The 14,915-nt window shown below is 46.3% G+C and overlaps 1 protein-coding gene across 1 annotated transcript in view; it reads left to right on the top strand.

Moving 5' to 3' along the window:
• Positions 1–14,915, top strand: part of LOC127007559 (uncharacterized) — a 72,780-nt gene that overhangs the window by 27,486 nt on the left and 30,379 nt on the right. Inside the window, exons 2-5 of the mRNA XM_050878730.1 lie at positions 7,501–7,847; positions 11,361–11,495; positions 11,775–12,338; positions 13,247–13,356. Coding sequence (XP_050734687.1) covers positions 7,502–7,847; positions 11,361–11,495; positions 11,775–12,338; positions 13,247–13,356 — 1,155 coding nt within the window. The 5' untranslated portion in view covers position 7,501. The remainder of the gene's footprint in view (positions 1–7,500; positions 7,848–11,360; positions 11,496–11,774; positions 12,339–13,246; positions 13,357–14,915) is intronic.

Raw genomic sequence — 14,915 nt, 5'->3', positions numbered from 1 at the left:
GAGGATCATATCCTTCAGACGGCATAATAGATATATATATCATAAGAACATAAGAACGTAAGGAGTCTGCAAGAGACCGGTTGGCCTATACAAGGCAGCTCCTGTAAGCCTAACCCCACCTAACCTCACTATCCATGAATTTATCCAACCTCTTCTTGAATGTATCGATGGTATTGGCACCCACAACTTGGCTGCCAAGCCTGTTCCATTCATCCACCACTCTATTGGTGAGCCAATTCTTGCTATGCCTTTACGGAATCTGAATTTGTCCATCGTTACAGTGATAGTGCGTGCAGTGTGCCCTTGGTTGAAAGAAAAAGCAGCGATGTGTTGCTGGGGGGCCCCGTTCCCACGATACTTTCAAAAAACCTCTCAATAAACAGTCACTTAGGCAAGCACGATGCACGCCCCCCCCCACCCCCACCCCAACTAGACTCTTCCAATACGTGTTCTTTACAAGGCGAATTATAATGTTTTTAATTCTCTCTCTCTCTCTCTCTCTCTCTCTCTCTCTCTCTCTCTCTCTCTCTCTCTCTCTCTCTCTCTCTATCTCTCTCTCTCTCTCTCTCTCTCTCTCTCTCTCTCTCTCTCTCTCTCTCTCTCTCTCTCTCTCTCTCTCTCTCTCTCTCTCTCTCTCTCTCTCTCTCTCTCTCTCTCTCTCTCTCTCTCTCTCTCTCTCTCTCCCCTCATTTAAACGGTAAATTAATTATATCTTAATATCCTTTAATATTTGAGGAGGAAACACACACACACACACACACACACACACACACACACACACACACACACACACACACACGTACACTATTTTTAATCATACCTCTATGTACCTGTTATCCCTGGAGATGTATAATTCTTTTCTTCATCCTCCTCCTCCTCGTTGACGTGAAACTGCGTCCCATTTTACAAACTCTCTACAGTCCCTTGTAAGTATGGCCTCTTTTCCTTTTGCCATTCTATTCATTTTCCCTTTATTTAGTTTTCTCCTCTCTCGACAGTTTCATATTTTTTTCTACATTTTTCTTCCTTTTTTTTTTTTTTTTTTTTATTTTTTTTACAGGAACGAATACCCCCATGATGCTCCTACGCCCTCTCTTTTTTTTCCTTCTCGACATTCCCGTGGTGTATTTTATTTCAGTGTTGACTTGCACTTTTTTCTCCTCTCCTCTACTCCATACACCTGAAGATATTTTTCCTTGCTATCAATACCTCTTCCCCAAAGCTCCAGGTGGCTGTATTTTTTTCATCCTGTCTCTATAAATCTTTCCCGCTGCAAACCCCTACATTTTTCTCCTTCTTTTCCTGGAAGCCACAAATATCTTTTTTTACCGTTTCTTGTTTCGTTTTTTTTCCCAGCTATTTTTTCTTTCTTTTTTTTTGTCTATTTTACCTTTACACTTTTCACCCCCTTTTCCTGGAAGCCACAACTTATATTTTTCGTTTCTTATTTCATCTCTTTCCCTGATAACCTGTATTTTTTTATTTTTTTCCCGGCAACTACAACTCAGTTTTTCACCATTTCTTATGTCATCTCTCTCTCTCTCTCTCTCTCTCTCTCTCTCTCTCTCTCTCTCTCTCTCTCTCTCTCTCTCTCTCTCTCTCTCTCTCTCTCTCTCTCTCTCTCTCTCTCTCTCTCTCTCTCTCTCTCTCTCTCTCTCTCTCTCTCTCTCTCTCTCTCTCTCTCTCTCTCTCTCTCTCTCTCTCTCTCTCTCTCTCTCTCTCTCTCTCTCTCTCTCTCTCTCTCTCTCTCTCTCTCTCTCTCTCTCTCTCTCTCTCTCTCTCTCTCTCTCTCTCTCTCTCTCTCTCTCTCTCTCTCTCTCTCTCTCTCTCTCTTAATCCGTTTTGTTATCTTCTATCTTTTATCTTTACGCTGTTCATCTTTTCCCCAGAAACCACAATTTTTCTTGACTATTTCTTATTTCATGTTTCTCTATTAATCTGTTTCTTTTTTGTCTATCTTCTTTTTTCTTCTTTTTTTTTACATTCATTATTGCTATATATATAATTCTCCTTTCAAACTAATTTTACTTTTTTTAAGCGTATCATGTCGATTATTTATTTATTCATTTATTTACTTTTTGCTACTTCACTGTTTATGGTCGGTATTTTTTGACGATTCCGAGTCTCACAATGTATTTCCAAAGGTCGAGAAAGAGATGAACTGGATTCTGATCACCGTTACCAGACTATCGTACTCAGAGCATCGTATTGACCGGTTTCTAACCCATAACTATTGCCACCAAACACTAATAAATAACCATTTTAACGATAACTATGCATTATGGGTAGGCGTTGGCTGAGTGGTAGCGTGCTGGGCCCACATTCACGCGAGTTCGAATCCCCACGCTACCACCTCAGATTTTTCAGTCACCGCCGAGTGGCTTAAAACTACCCACATGCTGTCCTGAAGACCACTCACCAACCCGGACTCTAGAGGAAACCGTCCAGTTGAATCAAGGAGTTCCGGGGGGCAGCATGAGCCAAGAGAAGATGGCGCCACTATAAACACTTGCCTGCGCCATGACGGGCTAGGGCCGAACACCATCCAGTCCCCTCAAGCAAGCCTACCGGCACTATAGGTGTAGACGTAAAAAAAAAATAATAATAAAAAATAATGCCAGTTATTGGGGTGAAAAAGACAGTTTGTGGGCCGGAAATCAGTAAACACACGAGGCTGATTACGACAACCTGGCAACGTTGAATGGGGGGTAGGTTTGTAGCATCGAGTAGCGGGCTTTTTTTTTTTATTATTGTTTACTTTTTTGTGCCCTTGAGCTGTCTCCTTTGTTGTAAAAAAAAAATGTCATAAAAGCTTTGTCACATTACCACCATGGTCATAAAAGTACCCATGGAAATACCCAGAAATCGTTCGTAAGTCTTGTCAAATATGTGAGCGCGGCGCCGAAATCTTTTAAAAATGTTGTCTGCTGTATCTGTCCCTCAACAAACCACGGCTTTTTTTCCCTGTATTTTTGGGGGGCAACGAACCCTTTAATCTTCTTTTCTTAACACTTCCACTTCATATTCCCTTTTTATCTTGCATCTCTCCTTATTTTATCCTCGTTTTCCTTTGCCTCGGATTTTATACTTTTTTTTCCTCTTTTCTTCAATTTCTTTTTTTTTCCCATTTTTTTAGACATGTTTTCCTTTCTCAGTTTTTTTTATCAAATTTTTCATTTTATACATTTTTCCCTTTCTCTTCATTTTATTTTTTTTACAATTTCTCATTTTATACTTTTTTCCTCTTGAATTTCTTTTTTTTCTCTCTCTTTCCTTTGCATCTCATTTTCCTTTTTTTCTTTATTTTTTTCCTTCTCTTTCCTTTGCATTCCATTTGATTTTGATTTTCACTTTTTCTTCCATTTCTTTCTTTTTCCAAGTTCTCTCCATGTTTTCCCTCTATCTTTAACACCATTCATTTTATTCCTTTCTTTTCTTCTATATCTTTCTTCATTCCTTATTTTCTTATACATCTCTTCTTTAATTCCTTTTTATCTCCTTTTATATCCATTTAATCTATTTTTTTCATTATATATCTCCATTTATTCTCCTTCCTTTTTAACATTCCTTTTATTCCTTTTTTTCTTCACTGCATCTTTTGTTTAGCCTTTCCCTTAATCCTAATATTCCCATTCACTGTTGTACCTCTCTACCTTGTTCCCTTCTGCCATTGCATCGATCCTCTTATCTCCATTTTCTTCCTTTTTTTCACTTCTTCTGTTATTTCCTTAAACCGTTGCTCCCCTCCAAGTGTTCTTTATTCCTCTCTTTCTCTTTCCCTCCCTTTTCCTCTCACACCTTTCCCATTGTTTTCTGCTGCCGTTGTACTTTTCCATCTCTTCTTTTTCCTCTCTTTCTCTTTTCCTCTTGTTTTTTTCCTTACACCTCTTCTATTGTTTCCTATAACCGTTGCATTTCTTCATCTGTTTTTTCCTCTCTTTCTCTTTCCCTCTTTTTTTTCCGCTTACACCTCACCCATTGTTTTCTATTACCGTTGCATTTCTCCATCTGTTCTTTTTTCCTCTCTTTTTCGCTGCGCTTTCCCCTTTATTTCCCTTTGTACACAAACCCTCAGCGCCAGCAGTTCACCATTTTCCCGGCTCATTGCCTCCCGGGTCTTACGGGTCGCGGGGTACAAGAACTGCCTCGCTGCGCCACAAGGACATGTCACTTCACTGTTATGCTGGCTAGGATAAGACCTTCGTTGGCGCCACGATGATGTGTGGGCCGGCGATGGATTCTGGGAACGCGCTAGCCTCTGTTGTTATCTCGATTCCGGTCCAACAATATGATAGACGGGGAGCTAATGGGAAAGACAGACATACTCGTGGATAATAGTCGGTGTTGTCAGACGCTGCCATTCCCTACATCAACTATTTTCAAAGGCTAAAAAGGAGATTAATCGGGTTGTAATGATTGTTCTTTAAGGTTCGTGGTACAGAAGAAGGGTCAAACTACCACCAGGGTTATAAGACTACCCCTAGAAATACCTAAAACTCCTATAAAAGCCTTGTGAAGTATCTGAGCGTGGGCGTCGAAATGTTAAAAATATATGACCCAAAGACAGACAGATCGGCGAATTGACGCAGAGAGACGTTCAGGCAAGGACATGGATGGATGGAGAGACTTGTAAACTTCTGTGGTCTTCTCATCCTTGGCCCAAAAAACATGATAGGCAGCGCAAAAACAGATACACTTGAAGATAAACGAACAGATTAACGGATAGATTAGCAGACACGGAGATGAAGAGCCAGGCAGACGAGTGCATGTGGTAGACAGGCAGACAGACAGACAGACAGACAAGCAGGGGGCGAGGCAGACGGAGAGACGGACAGTGCATCAAAGGGAGTCGAGGCAGAGGATGAAATTATTATTATTATTATTATTATTATTATTGATTATGTTATTATATATTATTATTATTATTATCATCATCATCGTTAAAACATCCAGAAAGACGTGCAGCTTCCTCTTTTGGCACTGAAACTTGTCGGTAACGAATTCCTGTTTTACTCTTTTACCCATTCCTTCGAAGTTATGAGAAAGAAACTTAAAGAAATAAAAACATCAGAGGAGACCGAGAGCTCAGTATTATGAGTTTGAATTTATATACATATGGTGTGTGTGCGTAAAATGAGTAGAATAGATGATTACTATGAAGTATTTTAGTGATCCGGTCCTCTGGCGTGTGAAATCAAATGGCAAGGTGGAAGTATTGCTTGGGGGATTTAAAGGAGTCTAATCAGAAGTGCGGTGGCGGCGTTGTGCGAGGGAAGGCTTAGCTGCGAAGTGCGGAACATATAGACTGTTATGATGAGGATGGGCTCAGAGGCAGACCGATAGAGCTGGATGATGCTGTGCGTGATCCAGGAAAGGAGGGAGAGGAGAGGAGAGGGAATAAGATTAAATGAAAAGCTACTGGGAGATGTTGAGGGAGTTTCCAATATTTTATGGCAGGAAAGAGTGTGATTGTGAGGTAAAATATGAACCCAGTGCCTGAAACCATCGTGTTAGCAGCGCTTCAAAGTAGGCTGTGGTGAAGGGACCCACTGCACATGAACATCCTCGTATCGCTGATGCGCTGGGGGCTGACGACTCGTGCCGCTCGAGTTTCCGCGGCCCGGCCCGTGCAAAGGCCTCATTGGACTCGTGAATTTACAAACCGACCGTGAAAACCTATATACTCGTGTGAAGGGAGGTGAAAAGGAACGTGAATCCCGCATCGTTAATCTCACCTCGAGTCACATACGGTGTCTCAGAAGCCAAATACCTTGTTAAAAAATACAAGCAGAGTATCAGCCATTACATTTGTATTCAGTTAATCAATCATTGGGACATACGCCGGGAGCCGCGTCGTACTGATTAACCTGACCATTTCCTAAATTATGATTTTTTATATAGTAACAAACACTTGAACCTTGCATTTTTACTTCAATTCTTCGGATTTCTTAATAGTGATCGCAGTTTTTTCAGCACTGCTTCAAATACGACGAAAAAGATACAAATGTGTATAAACCACAGTGGTCACAAGCACCCTGCGGCCTGTACACTCCCAGGACCCGGAACTACCCACAAATCTCACGGAGTCGCCTGAGCCGCTAAAAAGGCCACAGTCGGCGGCCCCGCGCATGTCGGCAATGTTTACACTGCCCCGAGGCCGCGGCCATACGGTATGATATTTTCGTCCCACCAAAAGGAGGCAAGGCTAGAAAGCTCTACTCTTCCCTCCTCCTCCTCCTCCTCCTCCTCCTCCTCCTCCTCCTCCTCCTCCTCCTCGCGCTCCTCCTCGCGCTCCTCCTCCTCCACGTCCTCCTCCTCCTCCTCATCCTACTCCTTCGCCTCCTCCTCCTCCTCCTCCTCCTCCTCCTCTTCCTCGTCCTCCTGCTCCTCCTCATCCTACTCCTTCGCCTCCTCCTCGTGCACCTCCTCCTCTTCCTACTCCACCTAGGTGCCCCTACTCCTACTTCTACTACTACTACTACTACTACTACTACTGGTGATGATGGATGTGGTGGCGGTGGTCAAGGTGATGGAAGGAGTGGTAAGAAATGGAGGTTGTGATGGCAATGGCGATGATGGTGGAGGTTATAATGGGAGTGGTAATGAAAGTGGTGGTGGTGGTGGTGGTGGTATGGTGGGGGCGGTTGGAAGTTCTATTTTTGCTATTATTGTCGTTGGCGTTGGTGGTGGTGGAGGTTGTGGTGATGATGAGTGAACTGGAAATGGCGATGGTGTTGATGGTGGTGGTGGCAATAGTGAAGGTGGAGTTGTAGGAGTTGTTAATGGTGATGATGATGATAGTGGTGGGAAAGGTCGCCGTGGTGGTGGTGGTGGTGGTGGTGGTGGTAATTGCGACGGCACTTGTTTCAAAAGTTCCCGGCGTGGCACTGTCAACAGGCACATTAAGCTGATAACGTGCAGGCATTACGTCTCTCTCCCCTTCCACCTATCCGCCCGTCTGCTTACCTGTCTATAACTCGTTCTCTTTCCGTATATACACAGGTAGGTAGGTAGGTTGACAGGTAGATAATTAGGTTGGGATATGTGTATATATGTTTGTATGTGTACGTCTATTTTTCTCATTCCTTTTTCATCTGCATTTATCTTCTTGTCTATTTATCTACCTTTTATCCATCATATCTATCGGACCATCTATATATATCCGTTCATTCACTTTTGTTTTTGGTTGACAGGTGAATTTGTAGGTCGGTATGTATATATGTGTGTGTATATCTATTTATTTGTTTAGTTATTCATAATTTGGCTATCTCTTTGTTTACCTACGCAATCATTCGTCTGTTTATCCGCTATTAATTCACCACATCAATGAGACTATCTACATATCCATCATTTCACCTGTACGTCAATTTATCCATTCATTCAAACATCCATTCATCCGTGCCAACCCGTCTCCGTGCTCGACTTCCCGTCCGTCAATCAAACCGTTCGGACCAAGCCAGTCACCACACACATACACAGCTCTTGTTTTCCTCCCCGCAGGATGGACAGACGCACGCAGGGCCGCAGGGAGGAAAAGAAGAAGAAAAAGAAGGGGAACGAGCAGGACGAGGAGACAGAAGACGACGAGGAGGCAGAAAGGACCTCTAGACAGGACGAGGAAGCGAACGAGGCTGACCACAGTGATGGGAACCTTGTGGCGATGGATAGACCTCGGCTCTGGTGGGATGACGGGAGGATAGGCGACCGGGCGAGACTGGAAGTGTCTGGCCCAGGGGTGGTGTTGCGCGTCAGTCGCCTTAAGATGGAGGACAAGGGACTGTACACATGCAGGGTTGATTTCCGCCTTCAGCCCACCAAGACCACGAGAGTGAATCTGACTGTCGTTGGTATGTATATTGTGTGCGTGACTTGGTTTTGTGGAGGATGGGGGGGTGGGGGGACGTGTGTGAGGGGGAGGGAGGGCCTGTGTGTGTGTGTTTAAGGGGGTCTTTGTGTGTGTGTGTGTGTGTGTGTGTGTGTGTGTGTGTGTTTCCATCTTTCTCGTTTATTACTATTTTCTTATTTTCTCTCTCTCTCTCTCTCTCTCTCTCTCTCTCTCTCTCTCTCTCTCTCTCTCTCTCTCTCTCTCTCTCTCTCTCTCTCTCTCTCTCTCTCTCTCTCTCTCTCTCTCTCTCTCTCTCTCTCTCTCTCTCTCTCTCTCTCTCTCTCTCTCTCTCTCTCAGGCCTGTCTTATACTTATTATTTTGATCTGTTCCTGTCAGCCTTTCATCTCTGTCTGTTCTCCTGTCACTTTGTCTCGTCACAGGCCAGCATTCCGTAAATATGAGCTCCTCCTCCTCCTCCTCCTTCTCTTTTCCTCCATTTCTGTCTTTTTTATTTTCTCTTTTATTGTCCATCTTTCTCTCTTCGCTTTTTCCTCTAAATGACCCAAACCAGCATCCCTCTTACTCCTCTTTCTCATCTGTCTAGTCCTCTTCCTCTCCCTTATCATTATCGTCATCCACTTTCTTCACCATAACTTCCTCTTGCATATCCTCCTCTTCTATTTCCTTCTCCTCCTCTTTCGTAATCATCCTCTCCCGTCCCCCTTTATTTCCATCTTCCTAACTTCCTCCATCTCCCTCACACTTTTGTTATCCCCTCCGACGTTCCCTCTCGGTTCTCCTTCCCTTTATAGTACTTTCTCCAATATTCTCTTCCCCCCTTCTGCCTCTCCTTCTCCCCTTCTGCCTCTCTCCTCCTCCCCCTCTGCCTCTCTCCTTCTCCCCTTCTGCCTCTCTCCTCCTCCCCTTCTGCCTCTCTCCTCCTCCCTTTCTGCCTCTCTCCTCCTCCCCCTCTGCCTCTCTCCTCCTCCCCCTCTGCCTCTCTCCTCCTCCCCTTCTGCCTCTCCTCCTCTCTCTACTACCCCTCTCCTCCTCCCCATCTACCTCTCCTCCTCCCCCACTTCACCATCTTTCTCGTCCTCTTGTGGTCCACGTGATAACCTACAGGTGATACATATAAAATTGATATATATGTTATCTCATTTTTATATGCGATGTTAGTGTATTGCTGGGCCACACAGCCCTGTGTGTGTGTGTGTGTGTGTGTGTGCGTGTGTGTGTGTGTGTGTGTGTGTGGTATTCCCTGTGTCCTCGCCCACCCCTACTTAGCTAGCTTCGGATAGGTCCCCTTAAATGTATTTGTTCTATTTTATTTTTTCCTATTTTTTTATTTATATATTTTTTTCTTTTTTTTTTTGGTAAGTTATGTGGATGAAGTGAATGAATGACTATGAATGATGATGATGAAAAAAATAAGATAAAAAAATAAAACTACAATCCTCAAAAAAATAATAAATATGGCCTAATAGCCCAGCCAGAGCTGATGGCCAAAAAAAAAAAAATCGTCCTCGTCCTCCTTTCCGCTGTCCCCTTTCTCAACTCTTTCTTAAGCCTCCACTCTCTCGTCCCTTTCTTCCTCCACAAACGCCTGATCCAATTCCTGCTACGTGTCTACCTCCTCCTCCTCCTCCTCCTCCTCCTCCTCTGCCCGAGCTGTGGTCAGGATCAGCCATCTGGTGGGACAATGAGACCAAAGATGGCCAGTTTCATCTGCATACAGGGATGGTACATGTGTGTGAGTGTGTGTGTGTGTGTGTGTGTGTGTGTGTGTGTGTGTGTGTGTGTGTGTGTGTGTGTGTAAAGGAAATGTATGTTCTCGTGTTCGTCTTTCTTTTTTTTTTTTTTGTATGTGTGTATGTGTGTACTCTAATGCAAAGATATCGAGGAATAACACACACACACACACACACACACACACACACATGCACACACGTACAAATGACCTCTGGAGACCTTTTACCAGCCACTGAAATGAAAACACGAAACAGAAATTCTCTCCAGGACAGACAAAAAAAAAAAGAGAAAAAAAAAACAGGAGACACGGAGGCACTGAGAGGAGGAGGAGGAGGAGGAGGAGGAGAGGGGGTAGGAAGGAGGGAGAACTAAACTAAAATGAAACCGCTTAGGGAGCAAGAGCAAGACCATAATAGGAAAATTGAAAATGGAAAGAAAAAGCGTAAAACGGAAAACGGAGGACGGGTAACCCCCCCCCACCACTCGAGGACACCAAAGAGAAAACGTGTCGTGCGGCGCTATCAGGGGAAACGAATGTATTATGCCGCTGAGGGAAGGCAAATTAAGGGGTAACAGCGGCAGTGCGTCTCGCTGTGTCGTATATTCGTGAGGTTATTGGAAGATTGGCGCCATCCGAGGAGTGAAAGTTGTACTCATTGAGGAATTTCAGGAGATTGGATGGTGGTGATTAATAAGGGAATTGAAAGGTGGTGGTATAGTGGTGGGAAGAGGGTAGGGTGTGGTGGTGGTGGTGGTGGTGGTGTAGTGGTGAGGATGGTGTGGTAGTGGTGGTGATGGTAATGGTTGAGATGGTGTGGTGATGGTGGTAATGGTGACTGAGACGATGATATTGATGGTGCTGGAAGTAATGGTAGCTTCGGTCGTGTTTATATTATGCATGTACGTATGTATGTATGTATGTATGTATGTATGTATCAGAGGTCCGCAAGGGTTAGTGTTTTTAAGGGCGCTTGCACACCCCACAACTTCTCCTTTATGAGCACTTTTGAAAACATCGCCATTACTACACAGCTGTCGTTAATTAATTAGTTTGAATGCTGGACGAAAAAGTTTATTGGGCGAGGAAGACGTGAGCCAACTTTTATATTTTTCATTTATTCATTTATCTTACTTTTTTTTTTTTTTTTTCTGGAGAGGGGCGGGTCTTGATCACGTGTTCAAAATCGTGTTGGTGTTGGTGGGGGGGGGTGAAGGGGGGCGGGGGTGGCATAAGAACAGCAGGGGGGGAGGGGAGAGGCACATCTTATTGGCACCTACGCAAACCTGTGGAATGTAAATAAGTGGATTAGCGATTAGTAGTTAGTGGTTGCCTCTTTTTTTTGTTTTCTTAAAGTTTCGTTTTCTTGAGTTCATTTTTCCTTTATTGCTTTTTAATGTTTTCTCTACGGGACGGTTGTGCGTGTGTGTGTGTGTGTGTGTGTGTGTTATTGGGGTTTATTTTTTTGTAACGTTCTATCTTTTTTATCGTTTTTTTTTTGTGTGTGTGTAAAGATAGACACGTTCAGACATGTTGAGGTGACACTCTCTCTCTCTCTCTCTCTCTCTCTCTCTCTCTCTCTCTCTCTCTCTCTCTCTCTCTCTCTCTCTCTCTCTCTCTCTCTCTCTCTCTCTCTCTCTCTCTCTCTCTCTCTCTCTCTCTCTCTCTCTCTCTCTCTCTCTCTCTCTCTCTCTCTCTCTCTCTCTCTCTCTCTCATTATTGTTCCTATTCTCTACTCCACTCACCAACATTCCCTCCATTCCTCCACGTTCTTCCCTCCCCAGAGCCCCCGGAAAGAGTGGAGATACAGATGGAGGGGAAGGAGACCCCCCTGGTGTCCCCAGGAGGCGCCTCGGTTACCAGGGTGGGGCCGTACCTGGAGGGAGAGGTCGTACGGTTCACCTGCGTCGCCCGGGGAGGTTGGTAGTGTCCCCCACCTGACATTTATTGGGTTATACAAGTGTGTGTGTATGTGTGTGTGTGTGTGTGTGTGTGTGTGTGTGTGTGTGTGTGTGTGTGTGTGTGTGTGTGAGGGATTAGCTTTGAGGGGATGGTGGCGGCGGTGGTGAATAATGTAGTGCTTATGAAGGTGGTTATAGGGTGGAGTGGGTTTGGGTGTTGTTGTTGTTGTTGTTGTGACACTATAACAGCCCCAGTCATAGGAAGAGTTCACGTTAACTGTCGCCTCGTCTTGCCAGGGTCGCCGCGGCCGCGGGTGTCATGGCGGGCAGGGACGCGCCTCCTGGACGCCAAAACGGAGAGAGACGGCGGGGACCTGGACGCCACCACCAACTCCCCTGAGGCCGCGCCCCTCACGCTCGCCCCCGCCAGGAGGACGCAGCACCAGCCGAAGGAGGAGGACCCGCACAGCACCCTCACCCTGGGTCCCCTGCGGCGCCACCACCTCCACCTCGTGCTGACCTGCGAGGCCACCAACAACAACATCACCAGCCCCGTCTCCCTCGCCATCGCTGTTGACATGAGTCGTGAGTATAAGCCCCTCACTGCTACCTCATGCCCCCTCATTTCCTCCATCTTCGTTTTCCTCCACCTATTCCTCCTCCTGCTCCACATCATTCTTCTCAGTCCTCAGGGAAAGGAAACGACCCACACTTCTATTCCAGTGCTTAGCTTTATTACTGTTTCATTAATTAAGGCTAAGGCCGGGAACGATATGCCTTTCACTCCTATTTCCGGTCATGATTCTTTACTACCGGCATTACGGGGATGTACTGTATTTGTTTGCACTCCCAATACATGCTGCTGAAAGGAAGGAATGCTATCAGGGAGACCGTATATTCCTTCTTTTGGGGGCAGATGGGCGGACGGGGAGGAATAAGCATGGCGGTGTAATGTAATTCGTGCCATGCCGGGAAAAGTGGCCATGAGAGGCGATAACATTACAGCTCGGGGAGTCTTGATGACCTACCCCCCGCCTTAGCTCTTCTTGGGTGCTTCTTGAACTCCCCTCCTTACCCTCCTTCTTCCCTCCCGCCCCCCCGCCCCCGCTACCCATTACAATTATATCCCTGTTCTCCTTCTTTCCCCCCCTTCCCCCCACTCCCAATTACAATTATGTCCTCTTACCCTCCCTCCTTCCCCCTTCCCTCCCCTTTTTAGTACCGTGATGACCGAGTGCCTCCCTTTCTTCCCCTCCCCTTCTTTCCCCTTCCCTCTCCTTTCTTTTTGTTTTTGGCGTTGCTTAGCTCTCTCTCTCTCTCTCTCTCTCTCTCTCCTCCACTTCTCCTCCCTCTTCCTTGTGCCTTCGTTGCTGAGTGATCTTCGCCCCCTCCTTTGCCCATTAGCCTTGTACCAGCCATAATTCATTTCTATTCTTATCGTTTCTAGCTCCCTGGTGACCCGTCCCCTGCCGTCCTGACTTTCCCCGCTCTTCTTCCTCTCTTCCCCTCCCTTCTCTCCCTTCCTCCTCCCTCCTCTCCCTTCCCCTTCTCTCCCCTCCCTTTCCATCCCATCCTATCCCCTTCCCTCCCACTCCCTCCTCTCCCCTCCCCTCGCCTGCTCTTCCCTCCCCTCCCCTCCTCTCTCCCTCCCCCTCCTCCTCCGTCATGCACGACATCTGCCCCACGGTACTCTAGTGACCACAGTTCACCCCCACTCAGCACTGCCGCCCCACAGCGTGCACCTCACCACGGTCCCAGAGGCACCCCAGGTGGCCAGCCGACATTATCCCGTCGAGTGCCAGGTGGTCAGGGCCGTCCGCCCCCCGCCGTAACCTGGAGGATAGGTCAGCGGCCCCCCCTCCCTCAGGCCGAGGTCACGGTCAGTACCAGTCACGGTCAGTACCAGTCAGTCACGGTCAGTGCCAGTCAGTCACGGTCAGTAATGGTCAGTACCAGTCAGGAATGGTCAGTAAGGGTCGGTGCCAGCCAGGAACAGTGCCAGACATTTAAGGTCAGCCCCAATAGTGAGAATGCCAATCAGTTATGGTCGGTCATTGTCAGTTCCAGGCTCTCACAGTCAATGCCAGTCATTTACGGCCTGTACCAGCCCTTCGGGATCAAGAATAGTTGGTGTTAGCCGGGAATGGTCAGTGGCATTACTCATGGTAAGTTTCATGTAGCTGTACTGTAGTTGGTTCCACTTACTCAGGGTCGATAATGGTGAGTCCCAGGTAGGAATGTCCGGTGGTACTCTTTGTGGTAGGTGCCGGACTGAAGCGCTTACCATTATTTCTCTCTATCGGGGGCACGCTGGCTTGGCACCACAGGGATCCAGGTCACATCACTGCACCGGAGCAATGTTATGAGACATCACTCACATCCGCCACTCATCAGGCAGCGGTAGTCAGTCATTTACATTTAGTCAGCCAGCCAGTGTCAGCCAGTCAACCAGCGTCTGTCAGTCAACTTCAGAGCCACTCAGTTAGTCATTGCAAATCAGCCACGCTCAGAGTCAGTCATCAGTCAGAATAAGTCAGACAGCTAAAGCAAAATAGTAAAGCCAAGCAATCAGGCATTTAGACCCAATAAGTCAGCCAACCAGTCAGTCAGTCAGTCAGTCAGTCGGGAGTCAGTCGGAGCGGTGAGTGTCTGGAGGTCGCCGGGCGCCATGTGGTCGTCGAACAATATCGGAATCAAGACAAAGGTGCAAACTTCCCTCTCGAGGATGTGATGAGTTGTGTGCGGCAGAGATGAGGAGGAGGAGGAAGAGGGAGAGGGAGGAGGGAACGGAGGAGAAGGAGGAGGAGGAGGAGGAGGAAGAGGGAGGAGGGAACGGAGAAGGAGGAGGAGGAGAGGAAATTAAACAAGAGAGAGAAGTAAGAAATGAATGGAAGGAAGAAATTGTGCAGAAGTTGGAAATGAAGGAGAAAGACAAGCAGAAGGAAGATGACGAAGACAGAGAGAGAGAGAGAGAGAGAGAGAGAGAGAGCAGGATATTGTAGAGCGAAGGCCAAAAATAGCGCCGGAAAATGAAAATTGGGAAGTTTGTGAAGTTTGCTTTGTTTTAGTCTGGTCACATGCACGCCTCGCCGCCACAGCTCACCTTCACCCGTCACTTTCACCAATCAGCTTTGCCGCTCACCTTCACCTGTCATCCCTCACCAATCACTTTCGTCAGTCATTTGCACAAATCAACTTCACCAGTCATGTTCACCTATCACCTTCATCAGTCATTTTCAGCTCTCACTTTCGTCAGTCTTTTTCAACAGTCACTTTCGCCAGTCACTTGCACAAATCAACTTCACCAGTCATGTTCACCTGTCACCTTCACCATGCATCATCAGTCCTTTTCACTAGTCATCGCTCACTAGTCACCTTCACATGTCACTTTCATTTGTCTTTTTCACGTCACCCTCAACTGTCACTTTCCTCAATCAG

This window comes from Eriocheir sinensis, chromosome 35 (assembly GCF_024679095.1).
Source record: "Eriocheir sinensis breed Jianghai 21 chromosome 35, ASM2467909v1, whole genome shotgun sequence".
Classification (NCBI taxonomy): Eukaryota; Metazoa; Arthropoda; class Malacostraca; order Decapoda; family Varunidae; genus Eriocheir; species Eriocheir sinensis.
This window is presented reverse-complemented; position numbering and strand designations above follow the sequence as displayed.